Source organism: Fusarium poae, chromosome 4 (assembly GCF_019609905.1).
Source record: "Fusarium poae strain DAOMC 252244 chromosome 4, whole genome shotgun sequence".
In the NCBI taxonomy this organism is placed as follows: Eukaryota; Fungi; Ascomycota; class Sordariomycetes; order Hypocreales; family Nectriaceae; genus Fusarium; species Fusarium poae.
The window spans coordinates 2,201,727-2,224,496 of NC_058402.1; the positions used below are offsets into that span (position 1 = coordinate 2,201,727).

Below are 22,770 nucleotides of genomic sequence, written 5' to 3' on the forward strand. Positions count from 1 at the left end.
AAGAGAGATGTTACTTCTTTTGTTGTTTAGGGCTGGGCGTGAACTGAACTGAATTACAAGTCTCAACTGGTTGGGCGAGATATCCTCTTGTAAGGGGTATTGAGTTGAGAAGGACTGTTCTCGTTCAGCATTTGAGACAGAGACTACTCGCGATACCTACCTACACTATCTCAAGGCCATTATCGACGGCCCGCCGATGTAACGATACCTGGTAATATTGACGGGGGAATAAAGGAAAGCAAAGCCCCACAGTAGCCGGGGGCGATCCGGGATCATACTCAAGTGAACACTGCAATTCTGGTCGATCAATTCAGCTATCGTCGATGCTGGAATACGGAAGTGGCCCTCGCATTCATGTTTGTCCAGAGGCCGCCAGTTCCTAGTTCAGTACCCAACCGTCCAAACTAACTCTGATGAAGTTGACTATAACATAGGGCACCTGATGGTTTACTTCTATAGTTCGCTACTAGTTCCTCAGCTGTGTACCCGTGTCAATAGCAATGTCTAATATTTAAACTAAACTAAATAGTACTCCAGATTAGTTCATAGTTAGGCCTTTGTGCGAGCAAATCTCAAATCGGCCTCGTATCCTTGTCCGAACGTCACCAAAGGGTTTATGACCCCGGATCTGCATGTTTCAAACTCACACTTTCTTTTCTTTTCGTTTCTTTTTTTATTTAAAAAAAAGTAACAACGAAAAACCACTGTTATCCTGTTCTCATTCCCGCTTCCTCTTGGCCTGGTCTGGCTGGCTGACTAGGTTACCACCACCTAGTTGATAGACGCAAGGTACAGACAGAATCGGCAGACTGTTGGGCTGTTGGGCCAATCAGCTCGCACAGATAAAGCGTGTAATGGGGCATGCAGTGTCCAATGCCAGGTACATACCTATGTAGTCTAAAACTTCGTGAGCTGTTCACTTGGCGTTTGATGTCAACTCTCCTTTTACTTGCATTTCGGGTTCCATACAACAAGTGCAACGATGAGTTCCTTCAAAGCCAAAGAAACCCGAGTTATGATAACGGCATCTCCTCAGTGCCCTAGCCAAGACTGCAACACAACTCAAGCCATTTCTTCCTAGGTCGCCCAAAGAGACGAATACGGTCTGCATAATAGTCGACAGGTCATCTCAAGACAAAAGTGAGGCTTTCTGTGAGAATACTCGGAAGCCAATAATAAACTTCTAGTGAGTTTTAACTTGCTCTTGTGACTCACAAATATTTATCCAATTTCAACGTGGTCTGTACGCTTCTCTATCAGTGCATGTGGCTGCAGCTTACCGAGAACCTGGACCTGAGTTGTTGACAGGGAGGGAAGTACTGTACGGTACGGCATTGAGCTCAATCGTGCATGTCTTGTTTCAGCTTTTCATAAATGTCATCCGTTTATGAAATGAAGCTTCCAGCATAACTTCAGTCTTGTGCTTGCAGAAGTTGAGGTGTAAGTACATGGTGTGTGTTGTTGATTGTGGGGCTGTAGATAGGATACTCCCTTATCGATAATGTATTAGCGCGTTGAAGCATAAAAAAGTTTCCAACTCTGCAACTGTACAACCAACGCCCCGCCAAAACTTCTCTCGACTTGCGCAAATCGACTTTCAGTCAATTCATACCTACAATTCAATATGCCCAAGCCCAGAACAAGACGTGGCGTCGGCCGTGAGGAGAAGAAGCGAAAGAGACTCGAGGAGGCCGAACAGCAGCAAGATTCATACGAGAACGACTCCAAGCGCCAGCGCACTGTCGAAGATGACAACAACAATGGCTACGACTACCTAGATGGCCAAGATGCTCAGCAAAACGGTATTGGCGAGACCGAGTTCTTCGGTATGCTCGCTGAAGAAGAGCAAGAATATTTCCGACGCGCCGACGAACTGCTGGAGCTCAACCAATTCCCATCAGCCGAAGACCGCGACATCTTCCTCGAGAACGTTTACAAGGAGGCGCAGGGCAAAGAGCTCAAGCTTGCCAGCAGCCAGTCTTGCTCAAGATTGATGGAGCGCATCATTCAACTCTCGAATACCGCCCAGAAGAAGCATCTCTTCGAGGCGTTTGGAGGCCATTTTCTCTCCCTCGTTCAGCACCGATTTGCTAGCCATTGTTGCGAGGCCCTCTTCTTGAGGTCTGCCGGGGCAGTGTCTCAGGAGCTTGCCGGATTCGTGGTTGACACCAAGGGCACCGATACAGAGATGCAAAAGCCCGAAACATCAATGGAGGACCATTTTCTTGCAACACTAGACGAGCTAGAGGGGGCTTTGTCCTATCTCATCACTGACCGATTCGCATCTCACACTCTGCGCGTGCTCTTGCTTGTCCTCGCCGGTCGACCTCTAGAAGACGCCTCAGTGCGGAGTCTCGTCAAGAGCAAGAAGAAGGAGAAGATTTCAGTTGCCGGATCTGCTGCTACAAATGAGGCAAACCAGGGGTTGAGAGCCGTGCCTACCTCGTTCGCCTTGGCAGCCAAGAAGATTATCCAAGACTCGACCGCAGGAATGGATGCTACTGCTTTGCGAGTGCTCGCTAGACATCCTATCGGAAACCCTACGCTACAGCTCCTGCTTGAGCTCGACCTCACCCTCAACAAGAGTGAGCAAAAAACAGAATCTGAACAACCAACCCTACTCTTCCAGCTCTTGCCAGGTGCTCCCAAGTCGCTGTACGACAGTGCCTCAGAAGCTTCCGAGTTCGTCAACGGTATGATCTACGATTTGATCGGATCACGACTCATCGAGACCCTCATCACACATTGCCCTGGCAAGGTCTTCAAAGCTCTTAACCAAAATATTTTCCTGCCCAAAATCGAGGGTTACGTCCGAAATGACATCTCTTCCTACGCCGCCATCCGCGTGCTCAACCGTCTGAGCAAGGACGATCTCGTGCAGGCTGTGGAGAAGATTGCACCCAGCGTGTCTCAACTTGTTGTCAAGTCCAGGCTCAACGTCCTCAAGACACTGTTCGAGAGATGTAGTGCCCGTGGTGCCAATGACGAGATCAAGAAACTCAACAAGGGGCTGAAGGAGGGATGCGGCAAGACTCCAGCCGATCTGGTCATCTTCCTTTGCGGTCTGAAAGGTGAGGAACAGAAGAAGAAGGATGTTCAGCAGCTGTCCAAGAACGAGTACGCTATTCAGTCACATGGCGCCCAACTCCTCACCACACTCCTCTCGATCCCCGGCCCCACCAAGGGTGTTCAAGAATCTCTTCTTGCTCTTGAGCCGGCCACTATCGTTCGCCTAGCCACCACCTCTATGCCTACCGTTACCGTCCTCACAACCGCCCTATCCATCCCATCTGCCAACCCTGCTTTCCACAAGTCCATCGCCAGCGCCATCTTGCCTCACACGCATGAGCTTGCTGTTTCGCAATTTGGTCACAACCTAATCAACGCTATCGTCGAAGTCCCTGGCAAGGGCAAAGAGCGAAGCATTCCATTCCACATGAAGGAAGCCTTTATGACACGACTTGGTGAGCATGAGGCAGAGCTCCGAGACAGCTGGATGGGTAGAAGTGTTTGGCGTAACTGGAAGGGTGATATGTGGAAGACTCGACGTGGAGATTGGAAGATCTGGATGAAAGAGGTCGATGCCAACATTCCCTCAACTCTACCACAGCGTGGACCCAAGACTGCAGAGAAGGAGAAGCCAAAATACCACTCTACTGAGGAGATTACCGAGGAGCCAGTCATTGAAGAGCCTGCTATCGAAGAACCTGCCGTGGAAGAGCATGTTGTTGAGGACAAGATGGATGTAGATGAGCCAATTTATCAGGCTGATAACGACGACGAGATTAAGAAGGGAAAAAAGAAGAGCAAGAAAGACAAAAAGGAGAAGAAAGAGAAGAAGGAGAAGAAGGAGAAGAAGGAGAAGAAGGAGAAGAAGGAGAAGAAAGAGAAGAAGGGAAAAAAAGAGAAGAAGGGGAAGAGCAAATCTAACGATGCCAAAGTAGACGATGAGATGGAGGAGTAAAAAAAGCGTTCATACTAGATAATGGTCACAGATACCCAAATTTGATCCAAAATAGCTGCATTTCTTCTATTATCCGATTCTTATGTATCACTTATGCTTCTTGGTATGTGTTATACTATAGACTTGCCTTTGTTGTCACGCCTGTTGCCTTCTCTACATCGTCTGCTTCCTTGTTGCGTCTCCTTACCTTATTTGACTGTGTATAAAATATTCGGGTTAATACAGCCTTATGTAGTGTTATCTAGAGTAATCGAATAAGCTGTCAACTCAAGCATGCATGTCTACCATGGGCCTTAAAACGTATCGAGGAAACTCTTATCAAATGCCATGAGGATAGGAAATCGTTCGCAAGCCCTCACAATTGCGCCACGGAGGAAGCCAGTCGTAGGTTAGGAAGCTCGGCTAGCCCCTTTATCAAAGTTTTGATGCCTTTGCTTCTTGCATATTGGATGTCTTGCTTCATCCTACCGTATAGTTCTTTGCCGATCACCTTGAGGTCTTAGGCTTTGCGCTGACAATGACAATGACAGAAGCTTTACTCATGTGCAGTTGAGCTCGGGTTTATGCAAAGCAAGGCTCGAGAGCCTTAGTTATCCAACTCGTATCCTATATGTCGAATCCTGTGTATGAGCAAGTAAAGTTGGGACAGTCAGAACAAGACAGGGTTTTCGGCTCTTTTCTCAGTGGTCACGGCCCACGCGAACGTAAAACTGTTCGTACCAATGCCAGACCTATTATGATAGGGCTGGCAAAGTCCGCCTTGCTCCTCATCCAACGGTCATGCATCAACTATAATTCTGTAAATAAGTCACTTCCTCACATGCCAGTAACACCTGCATTGGAGAAAGAACACTGTCACCCCCACCGCAGAGTCCGAAGAGTTGCCGGGTGTGCTGGCTAGTCAAACTATCCTTAGTCCTGATGAGGGGTTAGGGGTGCGGCAGGGTAGTTTTTCTTATCGTAAGAGAGCTGGCCGAATCAGGCTAAAATTGAAGCTTGAGGTTCTCCTTGGGCCTTTGGTTCAGACTGTTGCTTAGCTAGCTTAGGTAGCCAGATATGCCGACACCTTTTTTTCTGATTGCATCCTGATGGTTGCATTTATGTGAACTAGAATCTTGTCCTTAGCCTGAGAAACGCAACCTCTTCGACAAAACCAAAGATACGGCCGGCATGATCAAGCCGCGAAGATTATGAACCTACTGGGGTTGATCTTCTGCCTCCTCCTATCACATAAGCTTTTCATGCCACTGATAGTATAGAGCTGTCTAGGTACGTCAGAAGCAAGCCATTCACTTAGTAAGTTACGCGACACGTCAGCTAGTATACCTGTGCGAAGTTGAAGGTTCCCAGCCGTACATGAGATCTCACTCGGAGAATAAGGAAAGTTACAGAGCAAGTTTGCAGGGAGTTTCAACTCTGAATGCTGCAGGTAGTTATACGTGCCCTTGTCAAAAGTTCAAGGTCAGCGAATAAGGCCAAGAGGGGCTTGCATGTTGAGGTACTTAGATCGATCACATGATTTCGCGTCCAGTCGGTCATGAAGGTGACGCGTTGAATAATACGATTGCCATGCAACCTACAGCAAGCCATAGGCTGGTTTCTTCCGAGACATTAGCCCGCAGGATCTTCTGCCGTCCGTGTGATTGTTTCCTTTTCTTTTCTTTTCTTTTCTTTTCCGTGCGTGAGTGGCATGTACTGGAGGTGTAGGCAGCAAGCTAAAAAGAAAAAAATGTTTGATGGCTCATCATTCGTAGTCTCCAAATGGCAGAGTTTCGATAGAGTGACGAGTTGTGTTAAGGGTCCATGCAATTGAAATCGATCATCAAAAATCCATAGGCTCAATTGAGACGACAGATCTCGCCAATCTATCCATCACAGATCTCGCCACAACACCTCGAAAGGGTTGCAACAAGTGAGCTATGCCATAGGTCACCTTGTCGAGTCAGGGACGCAGGAAAGTAAAGGGCGGCACTTTAGGCTGTCATGGTGATTTCAATATGTGCGCAATGCCCAGCATTACAAATCAGTTCGTGCCCCTTCAGTTGAGAGGTCTGTTTGCAATTTGACGTGACATTTGCTGGAGCATAATAGCCAGACCCGCTGTCGAAATCGCCACGACCAGTAAGTCGTGCATTGGCGCCCGCACCTTGAGCCGGAGGGACTCCGAATTGCTGGCAGATCAGTAAACGAATGATTTCTCTCGGTTTCGTTTCGAGGAGAATAAGCCTTGAGCTTGCATCGAAGCTTTGGGGAGCGTGTCTGGGAAATCCGGGGTAGATCAGTGTCAGCAACGAATGAGCACGAGGGGCATGTCGCCTCTCACCTATCTTCACGGTGATTTCTTTGCACTGCCTTGGGATCGTTTCGACGTTTCGGCTGTAGGGCGGGTTCTACATACATTACTGAATTTACCAACAACTAGTGCCGGGGTTAGCTTACATACGGGGAGTCATAGACGTGGGAGCCAGTCTTAACGTCATACTGAGGGGATTGCGATTGTTAAGCAAGGATGGGAATTTGAGGATCTACACCGAGATGCCTGTAATTCCCATCGACTAGTAAGGTAACTGTGGCGTACTACGAGCAGAAGTGAAGACGACTGGAGAATGGCGTGGCGTAACAACGTGGCACAGAGACGGAGTTCCGATAACGTTAGTTAAAATGCGGTATAGCGTTGATCATCGGTTGGCCATGCATGCACCAGGGGAAATTGTTAGAGCAGCTTTGTAGTTCTGTGTACCTTCCAGTATCCACGTTCAGTGGACCACATGGGGAATGTGCACCGGAGACAATGGTCCGGACCAAAAGGTCCGGTGCTGTACGCTGCGCTGCATTGGACTTGTCAAGACAAGACAACAAATTGAAGCAAACATACAGTCAATAGAGCCAAGAAGCATGCAACCAGAGCGAGGTCTTGTGGTCCAAAACTGGGCCAAGCCCATACGTTGGCAGAGACATGCAGCTGCTCACAGACCGTGATCTGATCTGGTATCTACAAATAAACACATCGGTATGGATACTGTATATATCACATATGATCAAGTTTCAGAGTCTCAACTCAACAATTGCTGTAATCAAACGAATGGCTCTATTTGCCGGCAGGCATTGCGCAATAGCAATAGCAATAGCAAACGATGTAGCCGCCTCGCTTCGGTTTGTTTTACTTCCACCATCACAAACCGGCGGCTTTGGCCAAAAACAAAAATAGGACCAAATCGCATTTCAAAAGCATACTTTCATTCATGATCGTGATTCAACAATTCCAAGAGATCGAAGAACAAGCTGGATCGGATGAGCTCAGAGCTTTTGGAGAGAAAGAAGGGATGAGCGAGCTGTGTCATTCGCTGTGGTTGGTCACCACAGTAAAGGTCTGAGACCTAAGGGTTGTTTAGCTTCTGAGAATCACCTAACTACCTAACAAGGAAACTCTAGGTTCCGGGTAGAGGAAGCCTAGCAGCTAGGAAGCCCAAGAAGCCCGCCCTGCGCTTCTTCCCATTCTCCACTCTTGAGATCTTAGCTTGGCTCATGGTGGTTCTACAAGGATTTGGCGATTCGATGGCTTTACGACAGCTCGCTTTCGCCAGTCGGCTCAGTTCAGTTAAAAAAAATTCTGCCAACTAGGTAGGGTCCGGAGACGACCGTGAAAAGCCTTAGCCAAAGGTTCTCTTACTGTTTACTGGCGTGTAACTTTGGGTGTTCTGTACATAACATCAATTGTCAACATTTAAACTGGGTTGTCTGTGCATGTCAAGTTTACGGGTTTCCGAGACTTGTCGGGCGCTAGAAGAAACCAAGATCTGAGGGTGGCTGATCTTGGGGGAACTGAAAAACAGCGTCATGGGCGACGGGTATCGAACATCACTCTAAGCTCACTCTTGCTCAATTGAGTGTGCGTGCCAGTTGTTGTGCAATGCTGTCCTGTCCTGGACCTGATCAAAAACACTTGGTATCTTAGTAGCTTGGATCCGATCCCCACCGTTCTTTGTCTCAGAAGCTTGGCTCTTGGCCCTTGGCTACCCTCCTCCTCCCGCACAGGTCCCGTCCCCTTCTTTCCCATGTGTTTTGGCGGGGCAGCTCGATTCCCTGTCAAGGGTTCCGCCTGTCTGGATCACAGTTTGGCCTTTGTTGGCACGACTCCGATTGTTGCGATTATCACCCCCGGCAGTTGTTCAGCCATAAGATGCTGTCCATCGCAGCTAACGAACGCCTGACGATTCCTTGATGTGATTACCGTGTCAAGGGATCGCAGAGCTGGCTGCAATGCATGTACAGTACAAAGCACGATCAATTAACTAATTAATCAATCTGATTCCGATCTCGTTCCCCTTCCCCAACTCGCCAGCTGATGGTCAGGCGCATCTGCTGTCCTCAATTGGCACTCACATTTTATTGAGTTCCACGAACGACTAACCATGGTATGTCTTCCCTTCGCTCTGTGTGTACTTACCGCACGATGCCGTGGCACTGCGACACTGAGAGGGAATCATACCATGCCACGCAACTTGGAGTCTGAGGGCTCCCGCGTAGACAGGCATGCATGCAGGTGGTCCAGCATGGGGCTGGAAGCTCGGGGTTTGGCGACCACAAAAAGGTAACCATCTGGCAGGGTCCAATGGGGAAACAAGACGAGAAGGAGAACGGAAACAAGGAAACAAGGAAACGGAAGCAGCACAGTAGTTACAGTGCATACACATGGACAAATGCGGTGCCCGACCTAACATCCCATTATATTCAGATCGACATTTGATAAGTATGCCCGATTAAACGGAACGAAAGGTCCGTAAGTCTCAATCGTTGACATGACAAGAAAGCAAACCCCGATAAGTTTTACTTGAAACGAAAAACTGTTTGGTTTGGTTTTGCTAGTTCTAATTGGGGTTCATTGTCAGAGATCGCGATCTCTGAGTCTGAGACGGTCGAAGCATGCATGGGTTGAAAGAGGAAAATGTCTTGACAACAGAGTGTCTAGTCTAAAAAAGAGCGACCTACCTAGCCCACGCGTCACGCTATCGATGGGTTGCAGAGGGCAGGACTCTTGTCCATCGAATGGAAACAAACTCCACCAGTCTCACCCTCGTCAGGCAAGAGTCTCAAGCAACTGAGTTGGCACTGGCTGGTATTGTCGTTTTAGCTGCTACACAACGGCAACACAGGGTATAATCTCATCTAGTTTGGTTGCTATGTCGGTCAAAAAGATATGGGACCCTCGTTGATATGCAGACGAGCAGACGAGATGCATGATTATCAGGCGAGACCAGTCTTTTTGAGTGAGACAAGCAGGGCTTGCAGCAGTAGGATCAGAATAGTATGATAAAGTGACAGGGTACAATACTTGCGCAAGATCAAGGGTTCTTTTTGAGTTGAATTCTGGGATCAACAACATGGTTGTTCGGACAATATTGACCGACGGATGAATAGAAGCCCATGGCCGTAATCTAGACAAGATTGAAATGGATCGAATGGTTAACCTTTTGGGACATGGGCAAGCACAGGCTTGTTGGCAGGGTCATGCTGGCCGTTGCCGGTGATCACGAATGTGGGAGAATCTCATCAGGATTTACCGAATGTTAGTAATTGCTAACAAATGCAGGATCAGACTTTGAACATGCTCTTTTTTTTGTTCAAAATTGGCGTTCTTTATTAGCATGGAACTTAACCAGAGGCGTTATCTTCCTTGTACTGTGCAGGTACAGGCGTCAGGTTAGAGTTCAAGATCCTTCAAGTGCGGCACAGGTGCAAAAGGCAGAGGCTATGCAATTCCCAAAGTATTTTTGTCCTCATTCGTGAATCTTAACAGATAAATCCGGTGTTCCTGGATAGATGGATGTCATCTGTCTTTCGAAAGTTTGACGCAACTCTTTTGAAATAATGGAGTCAGCTTGACTACAATGAGTCCATCCCAGCTGAGATTGTCTGTTTCCCAGTCGGCCTGCATCTAAATCTGCAACCAACTCAACTGATGCTACCGCACATACTCGGACTCGGGCCCGAGCCCATTCGCTAGACTCCCTTCAACTAATAAACCTGAGGTGGTATGCCTTTAACTAGAGACGTTGCTGTGCATTCCCCTAACTCCGGTCACTGTGGTTGGCCGTTTTTGAGGAGCGGGGAAGGTCTATCTACCCACATGGATCACAAATCCAATTCTTACCTACCTACCTAGGAGGAGGTAGGTTAGCTAACAAGCAGTTGTACAGCCACAAAAGAGAAGAAGCTCGGAGACAGGCCGGCATCCAGTAGGCAGTCGGCAACCTATTGATGGTACCTAAACAGTAGGTGACAAGACTCCTAAACTCCCTGCCCATCCTGAAATGCGGAACCCTCCATCCTTCTTCGGGCCCCCTCTGCTATTAGGCTAGGCTAGGCCAGGTTCCCGTCGATACGGGGCGGTACTTGTACCTTGAGCCTAGCGCTAACAGTGAGCTCTTGATCGAGATCGATCGTCATAATTGTGCTCGATCCAACGACTTTGATCGCCTTCGGATCGAGCTACATGCCTCTCCCGTGTCTGTGACCTGCCGAAGAATGTCGCTTTCCTGGGCTTTGCTTTTTGGCCCTGTCCGTATATAATACAAACCATAACCCAGCCCTCTCTTCGGCGACACCTGCCCGCTCTAGATACCTACACTTGACCTAGGTTCCACGCAAACCTTTTTTTCCCTCCTTCACATCATAAGTACCTATCATTTCCGAGGGAACGATCTACCGTCTTGCGTCTTATAAACAGCCAGTATTCCTCCTCTCTTCCACATTCTGGCCAGCCATATACTGCTTCTCTTTATGCTTGGTCGATCAAATATTACAAACGAATCAACGACAAGCATCATATTATCGCTTTGTACTATCTGTCCAGTCAAATAAACAAACACCACCGTCAAATTTGCCATTCACATACATTGACTTTTATCGGCTTGTCCACCACGTTCTTACCAACCACATAACCTAAAAATGCCTAAGAGATCTCTTGACGTTGCCAATATGGGTGGTCCTAGCACTAAACCTACGCCCGCGCGAAAGGTAAAGGCACTTACCCCCTCCAAGCATATACCTGCGTTTGAATAAACCGGCTAACTCTCTCTTTCCAGACTGAGCGATCCCACGAGGAGAACCAAGAGCGAGCATACATCGCTGCCTCGAGGAGAGCGGACCGAAGCATTGAAGCCCGTGTTCAGTCCGCCAAGATGGCCAGCGAAATTCATAAGAAGCGAACCGGCAAAGCTTTTCGTATAACAGAGGAGATCGTTATGAAGGAGGAGATGTACGAGGAGGAAGACGATGATTTTCCCCGGTCTTACCGGCTTCTCAAGTCCAACATGCAGACTTCCAACGCTGAGCTCAATGCAAGAGTGGACGCTTACCTTACCAACCGTGTGGCCATGTCTCAACTTCTCTCTGCCACTGAGGCTGACTGGCGTAACAACGAGATTAACCAGACTTTTGCCCAATTCTTCCCGCAAGCCCAGCGTCAAGCCCAATCGATGTCACACCGTTGGTCAACGCCAGGCTACTCAGTACCTCAGTTAAACAGTGTGTCGAGCCCGATGGAGCAACATTTTGACCCGAACTTTCAGGCCGTCAACTACGCCCCGCAACAACCAACCAGACACGACGAGCGCAGTCATTCAATGTCGGGCCTGTCTCCCACAGAGTCAAGAAACGATGCCCCTTTATCGCCGCCAGCCCTTACTCCCGGTTCAGGTACTCACTCTGAGACGCCTCAATCTCGCTGCGCCTCTACCTTTGCAAATGTTCAACAGCCACCCGTGATGGATTTTGGCCACGAGGGTTCTGCATTTACCACAGAGCTACCTGCTGAGGCCAAGATGCTTTTGGACGGTGTCGGCATGAACGACTTCAGCCCCGCGCTTTACGGCGAGCACCAGACCTGGGGTGCCCAACAGTCATTCCACTACGGCGACGATGCCAAGTACTTTAAAGAAGAGGAGGCTGAGCTTGGCGCTGTTGGCGAAAAGTACCCCGATGTCCTTGATACAATGAACTGGGGCAACGGAGACTTCGCGACGCCAACCAAGAACTGCACCGAGGACTGGGACGCCTATATCAATGACCCATGGGTCGCTGAGCAACAGCAATGATACGCTGGTCAGACTATTTCACAGTTTTTTCCTAATGATTTGATGATACTTTTTTCTGCGACCTATCAGCAGTCGTTCAATTACCACAACGACACTGCTTCCCGCTCAATTCGTTAAGAGCAAGGCGATTCAATATTCAAGGCGTTTGGGCGATTTGACATACTTGGACATATCCAAGAAAAAACAGGACTTGGAGGCACTTTATCTGCATTTATTAGAATCACGAGAAGGCTTCCGCCGGGTGTTTGGGACATACAACTGTGTTTATTGATTGGGCACATCTCTGATATGTGCAGGAGGGGTGGCACGATAATATTCACGACATCGCAGAGAGAACTGAAACACCCTATATATTTTTTTCGTGGTGTTGATGAGGTTGTTTACTTTGTGTTTCCAATCAGTTGATTGGTTTCCTCTTTGGATGGGTTGAGATTATGGCTTGCAATTGAGATATCCTAGGCGGGCACAATTCTTGTACAGAAAAGAACGCAAGGATGAGACTAAAAAGTCTCTGGATTATTTTAAAAATCTAATAAAAAACTTGGATATAGTTACTATGATTTTTTTTTGAGTTGAGTGACAATATGTATGAGAAACGGACCCTGTTATCATAGTTTCAACTGGGCACCATCTCAAGCCATCAGTCACTTGCACCCATATCCATGTGATCTTGCTTCATCATGGGAACTCGAGTCACAAGAACCACGGCATATATTTCGCAGGGTAAGCTGATACCATTGATCTAGCTTAATAACCCCTCGTGCTTGCGTTCTTTGGCGATTGTTTGAGTTTGCAGTTGCATCGTGGGAAGGAACATCAACTAAATAATGGATGGTCCAACGGACGACTTGAAATGACCATGTGCGTTGGTGATTGGTTTAATCAGGTCTGGGGCTACTAATGAGATGAAGTGCTTACCCAGGCACGATGAAAGGGTGCGACGGATCGCTTCAAGTGGTGGTTAAGCAGCACCCATGCGCCGATCATATGCTGTAGCTTTACATTTGAAGTAGCACAAATCTAATCAAAGACCATGCAGTAATTATGGTAGACTGGGGTAATAGTAGTTGGGTACATGATAGGCATGCAGTCAATTGATTACACACTTTAGATAATAGTCTCTTATAGGAACTGTAATTGGATCTTAACAATACCACTGCCAGTCTTTAAACACCCCACCAATCCGGAGTCGTCGACGCACGTTCCAATGGATGGATCTCTGGGCTCTAACTACCTGTCGTTTGGGCCGAGCTAGTGGGTAGCAGAAAAAATGTCGTCCTAAGTTTTAGGTTACAAAAATAAGTAGTCTAGGAGCTATAGTCTAAAGAGCATAAAGTGGCCCACTGATTTCGTCTCTTTGGCTTACAGCGGCCAATTTTTCTGATACCCCGAGGGCCGAGAACTGAGCACGACAGGACGCACGGTACCTGCCCGTCGTATACGCATGGATAAGCTGTTAAGACAGGTACCTCAAGTACCTTAACAGTTCCTAACATTTTGTCCAGAGTCCAGAACCTACCTAGGTACCTAGGTACTAAGAAACCCACCCCGCCAAACAAACGTCACCACCACTACCGCCCGCTTCCTTTCTTGACTTTTGCGACTCAGTCTCCAACCCAAAGACTCACTTTATTTTTTCTCCTCCTCCCATCCCACTCCCGAAACTTACCTGCATCCTCAAGGACTATTTCTTCACTCTATTTTCCTTTGTTTGTAGGTTTTGCAACTCGGTCGCATCAATCACCTATTGCGTGTCGTCGAGCTTCAGGACCGAAGCACTATCCATAACATCGTCCACCACCGCACACAGCATCTTCTTTCTCCAAGTCAAGCTTATCAACAACCATGTCGTCATCGACACCGCCACCCACGGTCGATGCGCCTGACGAGCAGCAGAGCGATACCTCCAAGTTGCGGACATTTCTGGGTATCTTGAAGAAGTAAGAGACTCACCACCTTTTTGTCGGCGACAGTGCCATTCTGCGATGGCTTCCACCGCTTTGTTGGGGAAACAGGGACCGCCCTAGCGAGCGAGATCGGATGCCGACTCCGCTCCGTACACAACGGAGTAAGCGATGGAAGCAACGCCAGATCAACTGTCGGTCTTGCGATATTGATAATGGGAGATACTGTTCTTGGATTCAAATGCTGACCGCTCATCAAAATCATAGGTTCATCGGCGTTTCGGACCTTGCAGCAGTTAGATTCTCGCTGCCGTCGCAGTTGCTCGAGCCAACCCCGAATCTGGAATACTGGACCTATATCGATGCCCCCAATGCCTTCGTTGCCATGGGCACCTCCGACGAACCTCTTGATCGCATGCTCGAGGTAGTGCGTTTCTGGTTGACCAAGGACCTGAAGTACGCCAAGGGAAGGCCATGCAAGCCTTACAACTCATGCCTTGGTGAATTCTTTAGGGTGTGTAATTTTGCCAAGCTCCTACGCATGAACGAGGGAGCATGCTGCAGTTGTAGTGACCTAGATACTAACTAGGGTGCAGTGTAATTGGGAAACTGAAGACAACGCCCCAAAGATCGACACATCCAACCTCAAACAAGAGAAAGGCAGCACCAAGGGTGGACTTTCAGCCTTAAAGGCATCCGCTAAGAGCAGCAAGAACAATTCAAACCTCTCGCTTTCTGTGCCTCAACATGGCACTGCAACGGACGACAAGCTCGTGCGTGTTTCGTATCTCACCGAACAGACATCACATCACCCTCCTGTGAGCGCTTTCAACGTCACCTGCCCCGAGAAGGGTATCACTGCCAGAGGTTTCGACCAGATCACCGCCAAGTTCACAGGCACCTCTGTCAAGGTCCTCCCTGGTGAGCACAACATGGGTATCTTTATCACCCTCGACAAGCGCGATGGTGAGACCTACCAGCTTACCCACCCTGCGGCGCATTTGGGTGGCCTGCTCCGTGGGGCTCTGAGCGTCTCAGTCAGCGAGTTCGCTTACATCACTTGCCCCAAGACCAAGATCAAGGCTATTCTGCACTATGTGGAGGAAGGTTGGTTGGGACGCACAACCAACAAGATCGATGGTGTCATCTTCAAGTATGACCCTGAGAACGATGACAAGTCGCGAGTACAGGACGTTCCCGACGAGGATGTTCTCGCTCGCCTGAGTGGGCCATGGAAGGAAAAGGTTGTTTTCACTCTCGGCCCTAGACCTGTTGTAAGTAAAGGCACCTTGAGGGATTCAACAAAACTGACAGGTAGCAGAAATCCGTCCCCGTTGAGGAGCAGTTTGTTATTATTGATATTGCACCCCTTAACGTTGCGCCAAAAATCGTTCCCCCCAAAGAGAAACAGCTTCCCAACGAGTCCTTGACCCTGTGGGGTGGTGTCACAGATGCCATCCACGCCAAGCAATTTAGCAAGGCTACGCAGGTGAAGGTCGAGCTTGAAGAAGCTCAACGCGAGAAGGCCCGTCAACGTGAGGCTAACAAAGAGACATGGCAACCTGTGTTCTTCAAACATGTTACGGGTAATGACGGCAAGCCCGACCTGACCGACAAGGGTCAGGAGGTTCTTAACAGAGCCCAGAAAGGTGAGTGGTCGCTCGAGGGTGTTCTGTAAAACAGCCCCTTGTGTGTTTGTCAAAGTTTGAATTGTATCGTGGTTTAGAGGCGGTCTTGGTCTGCAAACATGGATGATCGAAAGAGAATTCGAAAGGTTCAATCGTTGGAATTTTTATACGAAGTTGGTTTCTTTTGGACTTTCTCCGTGTCAGAATGACACTACTGGGATAGAGTTGTATTGCGCCAGAGAGTTACACGGGGATGGTCTTTGTACCAGAGGTTGATAGACCCCGATAGTGGATGCATGGCGGGCTTGCGCACTCGTTACTTGGAGTTGTGGGAGTTTTGGGGCTTAGGATTGTTGCTGAACCAGATAGCAAGATTCTCGTCACAATTCACATTCGTCAGCCACGCTACCAATTCACATCAAAGTGCTATAGACTGGGCTCTGATATTCACATCGCCACACTGGTAGAAAGACACATCAAGTAGAGTCAACATGACATCGTTACACATATCTTAACATGCAATTGACCTCGATGGATCCTATACTATCGTACAACAAGAGTGGCAATTCCTATTTTTTTTTTACACATCGTTTCTGAAACGAAGACTCCTCTGCTCTTCCCTCTTGTGAAAAACTTTTCATTATTTCAAACCAATCAACCATTTAAGCGTCGATGAAAGCCTTGACGTTGTTCAACCATCGGGTGTACTCACGCTGCTCCTTGACGTCGACGTAGTCAGGAACAAAGATGGCAAGAGCCTGAGTGATACCACGCTCCTCGAGGAAGCGCTCCATGAGGACCTGGAGGTCATCGTCGAGGCTACCGAAGGGAGGTCCGGGGTAGACGTCGGCACGCTTCTGAGCGGCCTCGGGGGACTCGACCTTGGCAACCTTGGCGTCATCGTAGTAGAAGAGGTTCTCGACGACAATATGGCCGTCTTGGGCAGTGGCATCAATGTTGAGGGCGCCAGAGGCCTTGCCGGGCTTCTCAACGACGATGGATAGGTTGATAGGAGCGGCGTTCTCCTCAGCATCCTCATCAAGCTCCTCCTCGATCTCCTCGTTGGCGCGGGCGTTGCGCTGGCTGCTTTGGGCACCCTCATCCTCGAAACCTTCCTCCTCGAGGCCATTCTCCTCAGCATAAGGGTCGTAGCTGGTGATATCGGCAATAGAAAAGCTAATGGTGATCCTGGAATTGGTGTTAGTCACGATCCCCACCAAGACCAATTGTGATTGCAGAAACTCACTTCTCCTCGCCAAAGTTGCGGACCAGCTTGACAACCTCCTGACCGGGGGTGTCGACAAGCTCAAAGGCGCTGTTATTGAGGAAGTCCTTGATGCTGGCAGGGTCTTGCTCATCGGCCTTCATGTCCTCCTCGATCTTGATCTCGCTCTCGAGCTTGGCCAGAAGATCACCATCGTTCTCAGCGGCCTTTCGGAATACAGTGGTAGAGAAACCGGCCTGAGCAGGTCGCAGGGCCGAAGAAGCCTTGATGAAGGCACTGGGTCGGGCAGTCTGTCGCAGAGCGGCACCAGAGAGGCGGGAGACGACGCGGGGCGCCGATCGGGCAACGTTACGAGCAGAAAACATTGTGATGATTAGATTATAGGGTGTATATGAACGAATAAAAGAAATAAGGTATTGTTGTAGTAATTGGAATCGGGTGATGTTGGTACACAGACAGTGATAGAAGCTTCCAAAGTAAAGCTTCGTCTTGAAATTTTTGGACGACAAGTTCCCGGCGGGTTCAGCTAGCAATTTACTGAACCCAGACTGGACGATCTTTCCGGCCAAAGCGGGGCATCATTATCACGTGGCGAAGGGGAAAGCTTAAAGGTTTCACTTGTAAAGAAAAGTTCGTTGGAAAGAGCTTTTTATTTTAGAGCGAGATGAGTGTTGAAGTGTTTCGAATTCGTATCTCATTATGTGGTATATAGTTGGGTGTTGAGCCAGAGCTCTTTGTAAACTAATAGACGGATCCCAGTAACGTGTGATTCCAACCGCTCAATGGCCAGAATAGCTCTAATAAAGCGTTACACATTTGCCCTTCTTAGCTCCCCAAAATTGGCCATTCAGTAACACTTCTTCCACTCCGTATAACTGAAGACAAGTCATGGCAAGTTTGGTTTTTTTGTGAATCATGGCAGCCATTTTGAAACCCCGTCATGTGGTTGGTGTCCACCATCCAAAAACACGAAATTTCGCTGCATGGTCTCTGAAACCTTGATCTGGATACCTGAAAATGGATAGCCAAAGATCTTGCTTCTCTCGACCCTTGGTGTTCAAGTGGTCCCGAGGTAGTATGTAGGTAGTCGAGGTTGTTGAAGTCTAAGTGAACTTGCCAGATGGAATGGTGCTCGTTCTCTTTTATCCGGTCCTGTTTTTCCAGTTCAGAATGCTCAGTTTGTGCCGCCCGAAGGGAAGGCTGCAGATCGAACCTGACCTTCATTGTTGACCTTGATCCATTTCAGTTGAGTGAGATACGACCAAGAGCCCTCCCAAAGGAGAAGAACATTGACATTGTGGCTGTCCAAGAGATCAGGCATGACTAGTAATAAGGTCAGTAACTTGAAATGTATCGCAAGATCACATTGACTTACTGAATCCACCCTTGTACTCTTCCTCGAGGAGGTTGATCTTGGCTTTGAGAAGGTCCTCCTTGACACTTGCAGGTCGACCGGGGCGGCGGGTCTTCTTGACTGCGTCGTACTCTTCGTCGTATTGGTGAACAAAGCTGTCACCTCAGTCAGTGTTTATGTATTTGGAAGGTCATTATTATACACACTTGTGAATCATGCGCTGAATCTCTTCCAGCTCTGGGGCGCCATTGCTTTCTCTGTCTTTGGTACGCAGCCCTTGCTGAAAGAAAGATACACGATCAACTAGCATCATGTTAGATTCCGCATAGACCAAATGGTTTCGTCAAGTAAAGCTTACCGAGTGGCTGCTCCTTCTTGTTTCTTGCAGCAGCCAGCTTCTCAATACGCTGATCTCTTACACCAGCCTTGTGAAGACGCATGGAGTCTCTGGACTTTTCATGAAGGGCGTTAATGACACCATTTCTCTTTTTTGAGATCTGCTTGCGCGTCTTGTGAAGCGTGGTAGGCATGTTGAATATTTATGAATTACTTTCTCAAGGACAAAGATGAAGAGCTGCAGGCTTTTTTTCCTTTTGAACTGTCGTTACTGTAACTAGCAAGGATTTTTTTCTTCTGGTCTGGAAGCTTTGGTGCTCCACCTACAGTTGCGAGGAGCAGCCAATAAGGTGGCGGATATATGTCGGTTAAAGAAGGACCTTTACTCTATCTACCATCAACTCTATCAGCTCAATAAAGCAAAGGGCATGACTTTGATTCTCCATGTCTTTTGCAGACACTTTTGCCATCAACAAGTTCATCAAGGTGTTGACAACGAATAAGTACATCACGACATGCTCAGTGATATTCACAACAGAGTGGACATTATATCATGATATGTTCTTGATAATAAGAATTCTTCCTATATATAATTATGATTTTGCGTCAGTATAATATTCAAATAAAGTATACAACTTTCTATCTCTTATGCAATATGATTTCATCTACCTAAACATATTAGTTCCATAGAATTTGTTTCAGCTGTTATATAAAATCTTTGTGGATCTCAAGTCCATTGCTAAGGGAGCAACGGGAACTAACTTTCCAGGGGTTTACAGTGGTTCATGGAATGAAGCATCCCGCGCGCCCGGGCAGGTATCAACGCGCCAAGTGCCATCCATTAAGCCCTGGGCCTGTAATTCAGGGGGTCGCGTTCTAGCGAGTGGGTTGGAGGGGAAGCACTCTAAATTAGGTGCCTCGCCTCCTACGAGTACCTAGTCTACTAGCCTACCTCGACGTCGGGGCTGACCATCCATGATCTGGGATTAGCCAAAATATCTCTCCCGTTTTAGGGCGTTTCCATTTCAAACCTCAATTTTGGCCTTGGACCTCACCTCGTGCCTTCCGACAAGATTGTCGATTGTATATTTGCTCCCCGAACTGTTTGGTCCCGGCTTCTTTCTGTGCAATCTCTACCCTGGTCTGTCAGTCTGAACAGTATCGCCATCGATATTCAAACCCTGCTGCACGATCCTGCGCCGCGTGCATATCAATCTTTCGACGCGTCTGTACACTACAGCACAACAGATCTTATCACAACTAATCTCCATGTTCGATTATTGACATATGCAATTAAAATTTCTGTTGGCTTGAAGCTGCCCAAGTCCCTTCTGGGGCAGCGAGTCTAAAGCTCAACCGTCTTTCGTCGCCACCATCTTTGACGCGGCTCATCGTTCAATATGGGTGTATCTGGTATGACTTGTTATACAACTTGAGCCCTCTCCCTCTATGTGACACTAACCTTTTGACAAGGGCTTCTCCCCCTTCTCAAATCAATCCAGAAGCCGACTGAGCTTAAAAAGTACCATGGCCAGACATTCGGTGTCGACGCGTATGGCTGGCTCCATCGTGCCGCCTACTGCTGTGCCCTGGAGCTTGGTCAAGACAAGCCAACCCAGAAGTCAGTTTACACATGTTCCCCGTATACTAACAAATGGTCATTGACACATGAACAGGTACCTTAATGCTGCCATGACTCGTGTTCGCATGCTCCGTCATTTTGGTATTACACCATATATGGTATTCGATGGTGACTTTCTTCCCAGCAAAGCCGCCACCGAAGATTCCCGAGCAAAGAAAAGAGATGAGAAAAAGAAGGCGGCAATGGAACTATTGCGAGCCGGGAAGCCTGCCCAGGCTACGCAAGAGTTTCAAAAATGTATCGACATAACCCCCGAAATGGCATCGGCTCTCATCCAACTGCTCAAGAAGCTCGACATCCCTTACGTTGTCGCCCCTTACGAAGCCGATGCACAGCTTGTGTACCTCGAACGACAGGGTCTTATCAACGGCATCATCTCCGACGACTCGGATCTCCTCGTTTTTGGAGCCAAGAAACTTCTGACCAAGCTAGACCAATATGGCAACTGCTTTGAGATCAACCGCAAGGACTTTTGCGCCTGCCGAGAAGTCTCATTGACTGGCTGGTCTGATACAGAGTTCCGGCGAATGGCTATTTTCAGCGGATGCGATTATCTTGATGGACTACCAGGCGTTGGGTTGAAGACAGCATATCGTATGCTTCGCAAAACTAAAGTCCCGGAGCGAGTAGTGCGCATGGTCCAGTTGCAAGGCAAGCGGGTATCGGAAAATTACCTGACGCAATTCTACCAGGCCGAGTTGACATTTTTGCATCAGTGGGTGTTTTGTCCTACCAAACGCGAGCTGGTTCACCTGACAGACCTGGACGGAACACGGACTGCGGAGGAGATGCCCTTTATCGGTGCATTTGTAGAGCCTGAGACGGCTCGTGCCATCGCCAGAGGCGATATGAATCCTATCACGAAGAACATGATCATTAGTGCCACAACAACGACACCCTCAAAGAGAAGGCATTCGCAGCTGGCGACTGGTGCCGTGGACCAACCCCCACCTGCTATGAAACCCATCAGTTCTTACTTCAGGGGGCACAGCCGCATACCCATGGGCGAGATGGACCCCAATTGCTTCGAAGTCGACCCCCAGAGGGTTTTGCAAATCACTGGAGGAGGCTTGGTACCTCGTGTTTTCCCGCTTCCCAGACCATACTTGGACGAAACAACTCGGCCCGTACCAAGCAACTCGCGAAGATCGGAGGCCAACCATACACGCACATCCCCAAGACTTCACCGGCGTCGTACCGAGCCCGTCTCCAACCTGCTCAGCAGTTTCACCGAGACTGCCACTACCACAAGACGCACGTCTTCTATGGCCATCACGTCTAACTCCTCTGCTGTCCCATCAAGTGATCCTGCCAATCGACCACCCAAGAAGGCACGCTTATGTGAGGATAATGGGACGGGACCCGATGAAGCTTTACCGCCACAGAAGAGCAAGTTCTTCCCAGTGTCCAAGCCACGGAGGAGTCCAAGGCGGACGAAGAGCGACGCTTACCTCCTGTCCGACGATTCGCTTGATGAGGCACTCATGGCGCTGCCTGATTTTGACGGTTGGAAGCCCTCTGATAAGACGAAGCAAGGTGTTTCAGTATTTGTGGAAAAGGACAGCCAGGAGACTTCAACGACTGTCGAAAGTGGGAGCCAGCTCTCATTTGTGAAGGACAACGAGACCCCCTTATCATCATTCGACGACTCTATGCCTCCACCTTCGTCTGCCGTGTCTCTACCACGAACCTCTTTTACCCCTGCTCGGCCAGATATCCGCAAGTTCTCTTATTCCAAGCCAACAGAAACGCCTGCTTCGACTACATCACAACGTTCTTCCGTGTTTAGTGTAGCTTCCACTCCTTCCACGGCACCGTCAACAGCTGCTTCGCGCATGACGCCCTTACAACGTTTGGGTGCTCGTGCTATGAACGGACCAATGTCACCAAAGCTGCCTAAACCACGCAACAGCCTTGATAGGCAATTCCTCTCAGGTATGCCCGTCAATCCGGCCTTTGTGCCCTTACCAAAGGTCAATCTGGACGAGGTTGCAGACCTCAATAAATGTGGGAGTGAAGACCAAATCATCCCCGATAGTGACGAGGAAGATGAGGACGATGAAATTGACCTCCCGCCTAAAAAGCTTAACCTTTCACGCTTTGCGTTCGCATAGAACCTAGGTTTCGCTTCAATCCTTCAGCGTAGCAGATGACAATCTGCTTGACTCGACAATTGTTCTAATAGTAGCATTGACTGGGCGTTTTCCGTCTTCTTTTTTTTAACCACCTTTTTATCGTGTGGCTGCGGCACGATTTGCTGAGCTGTATGAAGAGATCAGAATATGGATGGAACTGGAGTCTTGTGGAACTAGTGTGTATTGAATTATGGAAGAGGCCCTAGAAGGGATTAGGTAGAATATCAGATAGGCGTTCTTGGCAATATCATCTTGCCTCCGAGGCTCTAGTTAGAATAATACCCAACTTGGACTCAAGTGTACAGTGGCGTCATAGCCGGTGGTGATCTTGACTGACATTCGTATACGCATTGTTCTGGTTTTCCTCTTCTAGATTTCATATATAGCAATGCGAACACTGTAGTCACTCTTGGCATCTAACAGTAGGTATGTGATGTATATGATTGCAGTTCTCATTTACGTACCCGCTCATTGAATATCATAATC

At 48.4% G+C, this 22,770-nt stretch overlaps 7 protein-coding genes across 7 annotated transcripts; 4 read left to right on the forward strand and 3 right to left on the reverse strand.

Annotated features, from left to right (window-relative positions):
* Positions 1–1,624: 1,624 nt before the first annotated feature.
* NOP9 (Nucleolar protein 9) lies at positions 1,625–3,964 on the forward strand (the record flags this gene model as incomplete). Its single annotated transcript, XM_044855185.1, has 1 exon — positions 1,625–3,964. One exon carries the CDS (start codon positions 1,625–1,627, stop codon positions 3,962–3,964), a length of 2,340 nt encoding a protein of 779 aa, XP_044702498.1.
* Positions 3,965–5,937: 1,973 nt separating this feature from the next.
* On the reverse strand, positions 5,938–6,444 carry FPOAC1_010798 (uncharacterized protein; the record flags this gene model as incomplete). Its single annotated transcript, XM_044855186.1, has 3 exons — positions 5,938–6,223; positions 6,288–6,354; positions 6,408–6,444. The coding sequence occupies 3 exons, from the start codon at positions 6,442–6,444 to the stop codon at positions 5,938–5,940; spliced, it is 390 nt and encodes a 129-aa protein (XP_044702499.1).
* A 4,468-nt stretch (positions 6,445–10,912) lies between these two features.
* FPOAC1_010799 (uncharacterized protein) lies at positions 10,913–12,060 on the forward strand (the record flags this gene model as incomplete). The annotated part of the gene is made up of 2 exons (XM_044855187.1): positions 10,913–10,981; positions 11,050–12,060. 2 exons carry the CDS (start codon positions 10,913–10,915, stop codon positions 12,058–12,060), a joined length of 1,080 nt encoding a protein of 359 aa, XP_044702500.1.
* Positions 12,061–13,905: 1,845 nt separating this feature from the next.
* FPOAC1_010800 (uncharacterized protein) lies at positions 13,906–15,642 on the forward strand (the record flags this gene model as incomplete). Its single annotated transcript, XM_044855188.1, has 4 exons — positions 13,906–14,000; positions 14,232–14,478; positions 14,561–15,238; positions 15,286–15,642. 4 exons carry the CDS (start codon positions 13,906–13,908, stop codon positions 15,640–15,642), a joined length of 1,377 nt encoding a protein of 458 aa, XP_044702501.1.
* A 612-nt stretch (positions 15,643–16,254) lies between these two features.
* Positions 16,255–17,182, reverse strand: FPOAC1_010801 (uncharacterized protein; the record flags this gene model as incomplete). Its single annotated transcript, XM_044855189.1, has 2 exons — positions 16,255–16,780; positions 16,839–17,182. 2 exons carry the CDS (start codon positions 17,180–17,182, stop codon positions 16,255–16,257), a joined length of 870 nt encoding a protein of 289 aa, XP_044702502.1.
* A 432-nt stretch (positions 17,183–17,614) lies between these two features.
* FPOAC1_010802 (uncharacterized protein) lies at positions 17,615–18,701 on the reverse strand (the record flags this gene model as incomplete). Its single annotated transcript, XM_044855190.1, has 6 exons — positions 17,615–17,692; positions 17,829–17,969; positions 18,031–18,140; positions 18,193–18,326; positions 18,378–18,474; positions 18,530–18,701. The coding sequence occupies 6 exons, from the start codon at positions 18,699–18,701 to the stop codon at positions 17,615–17,617; spliced, it is 732 nt and encodes a 243-aa protein (XP_044702503.1).
* Positions 18,702–19,907: 1,206 nt separating this feature from the next.
* On the forward strand, positions 19,908–22,263 carry FPOAC1_010803 (uncharacterized protein; the record flags this gene model as incomplete). Its single annotated transcript, XM_044855191.1, has 3 exons — positions 19,908–19,920; positions 19,981–20,128; positions 20,184–22,263. 3 exons carry the CDS (start codon positions 19,908–19,910, stop codon positions 22,261–22,263), a joined length of 2,241 nt encoding a protein of 746 aa, XP_044702504.1.
* Between the last annotated feature and the right edge of the window lie 507 nt (positions 22,264–22,770).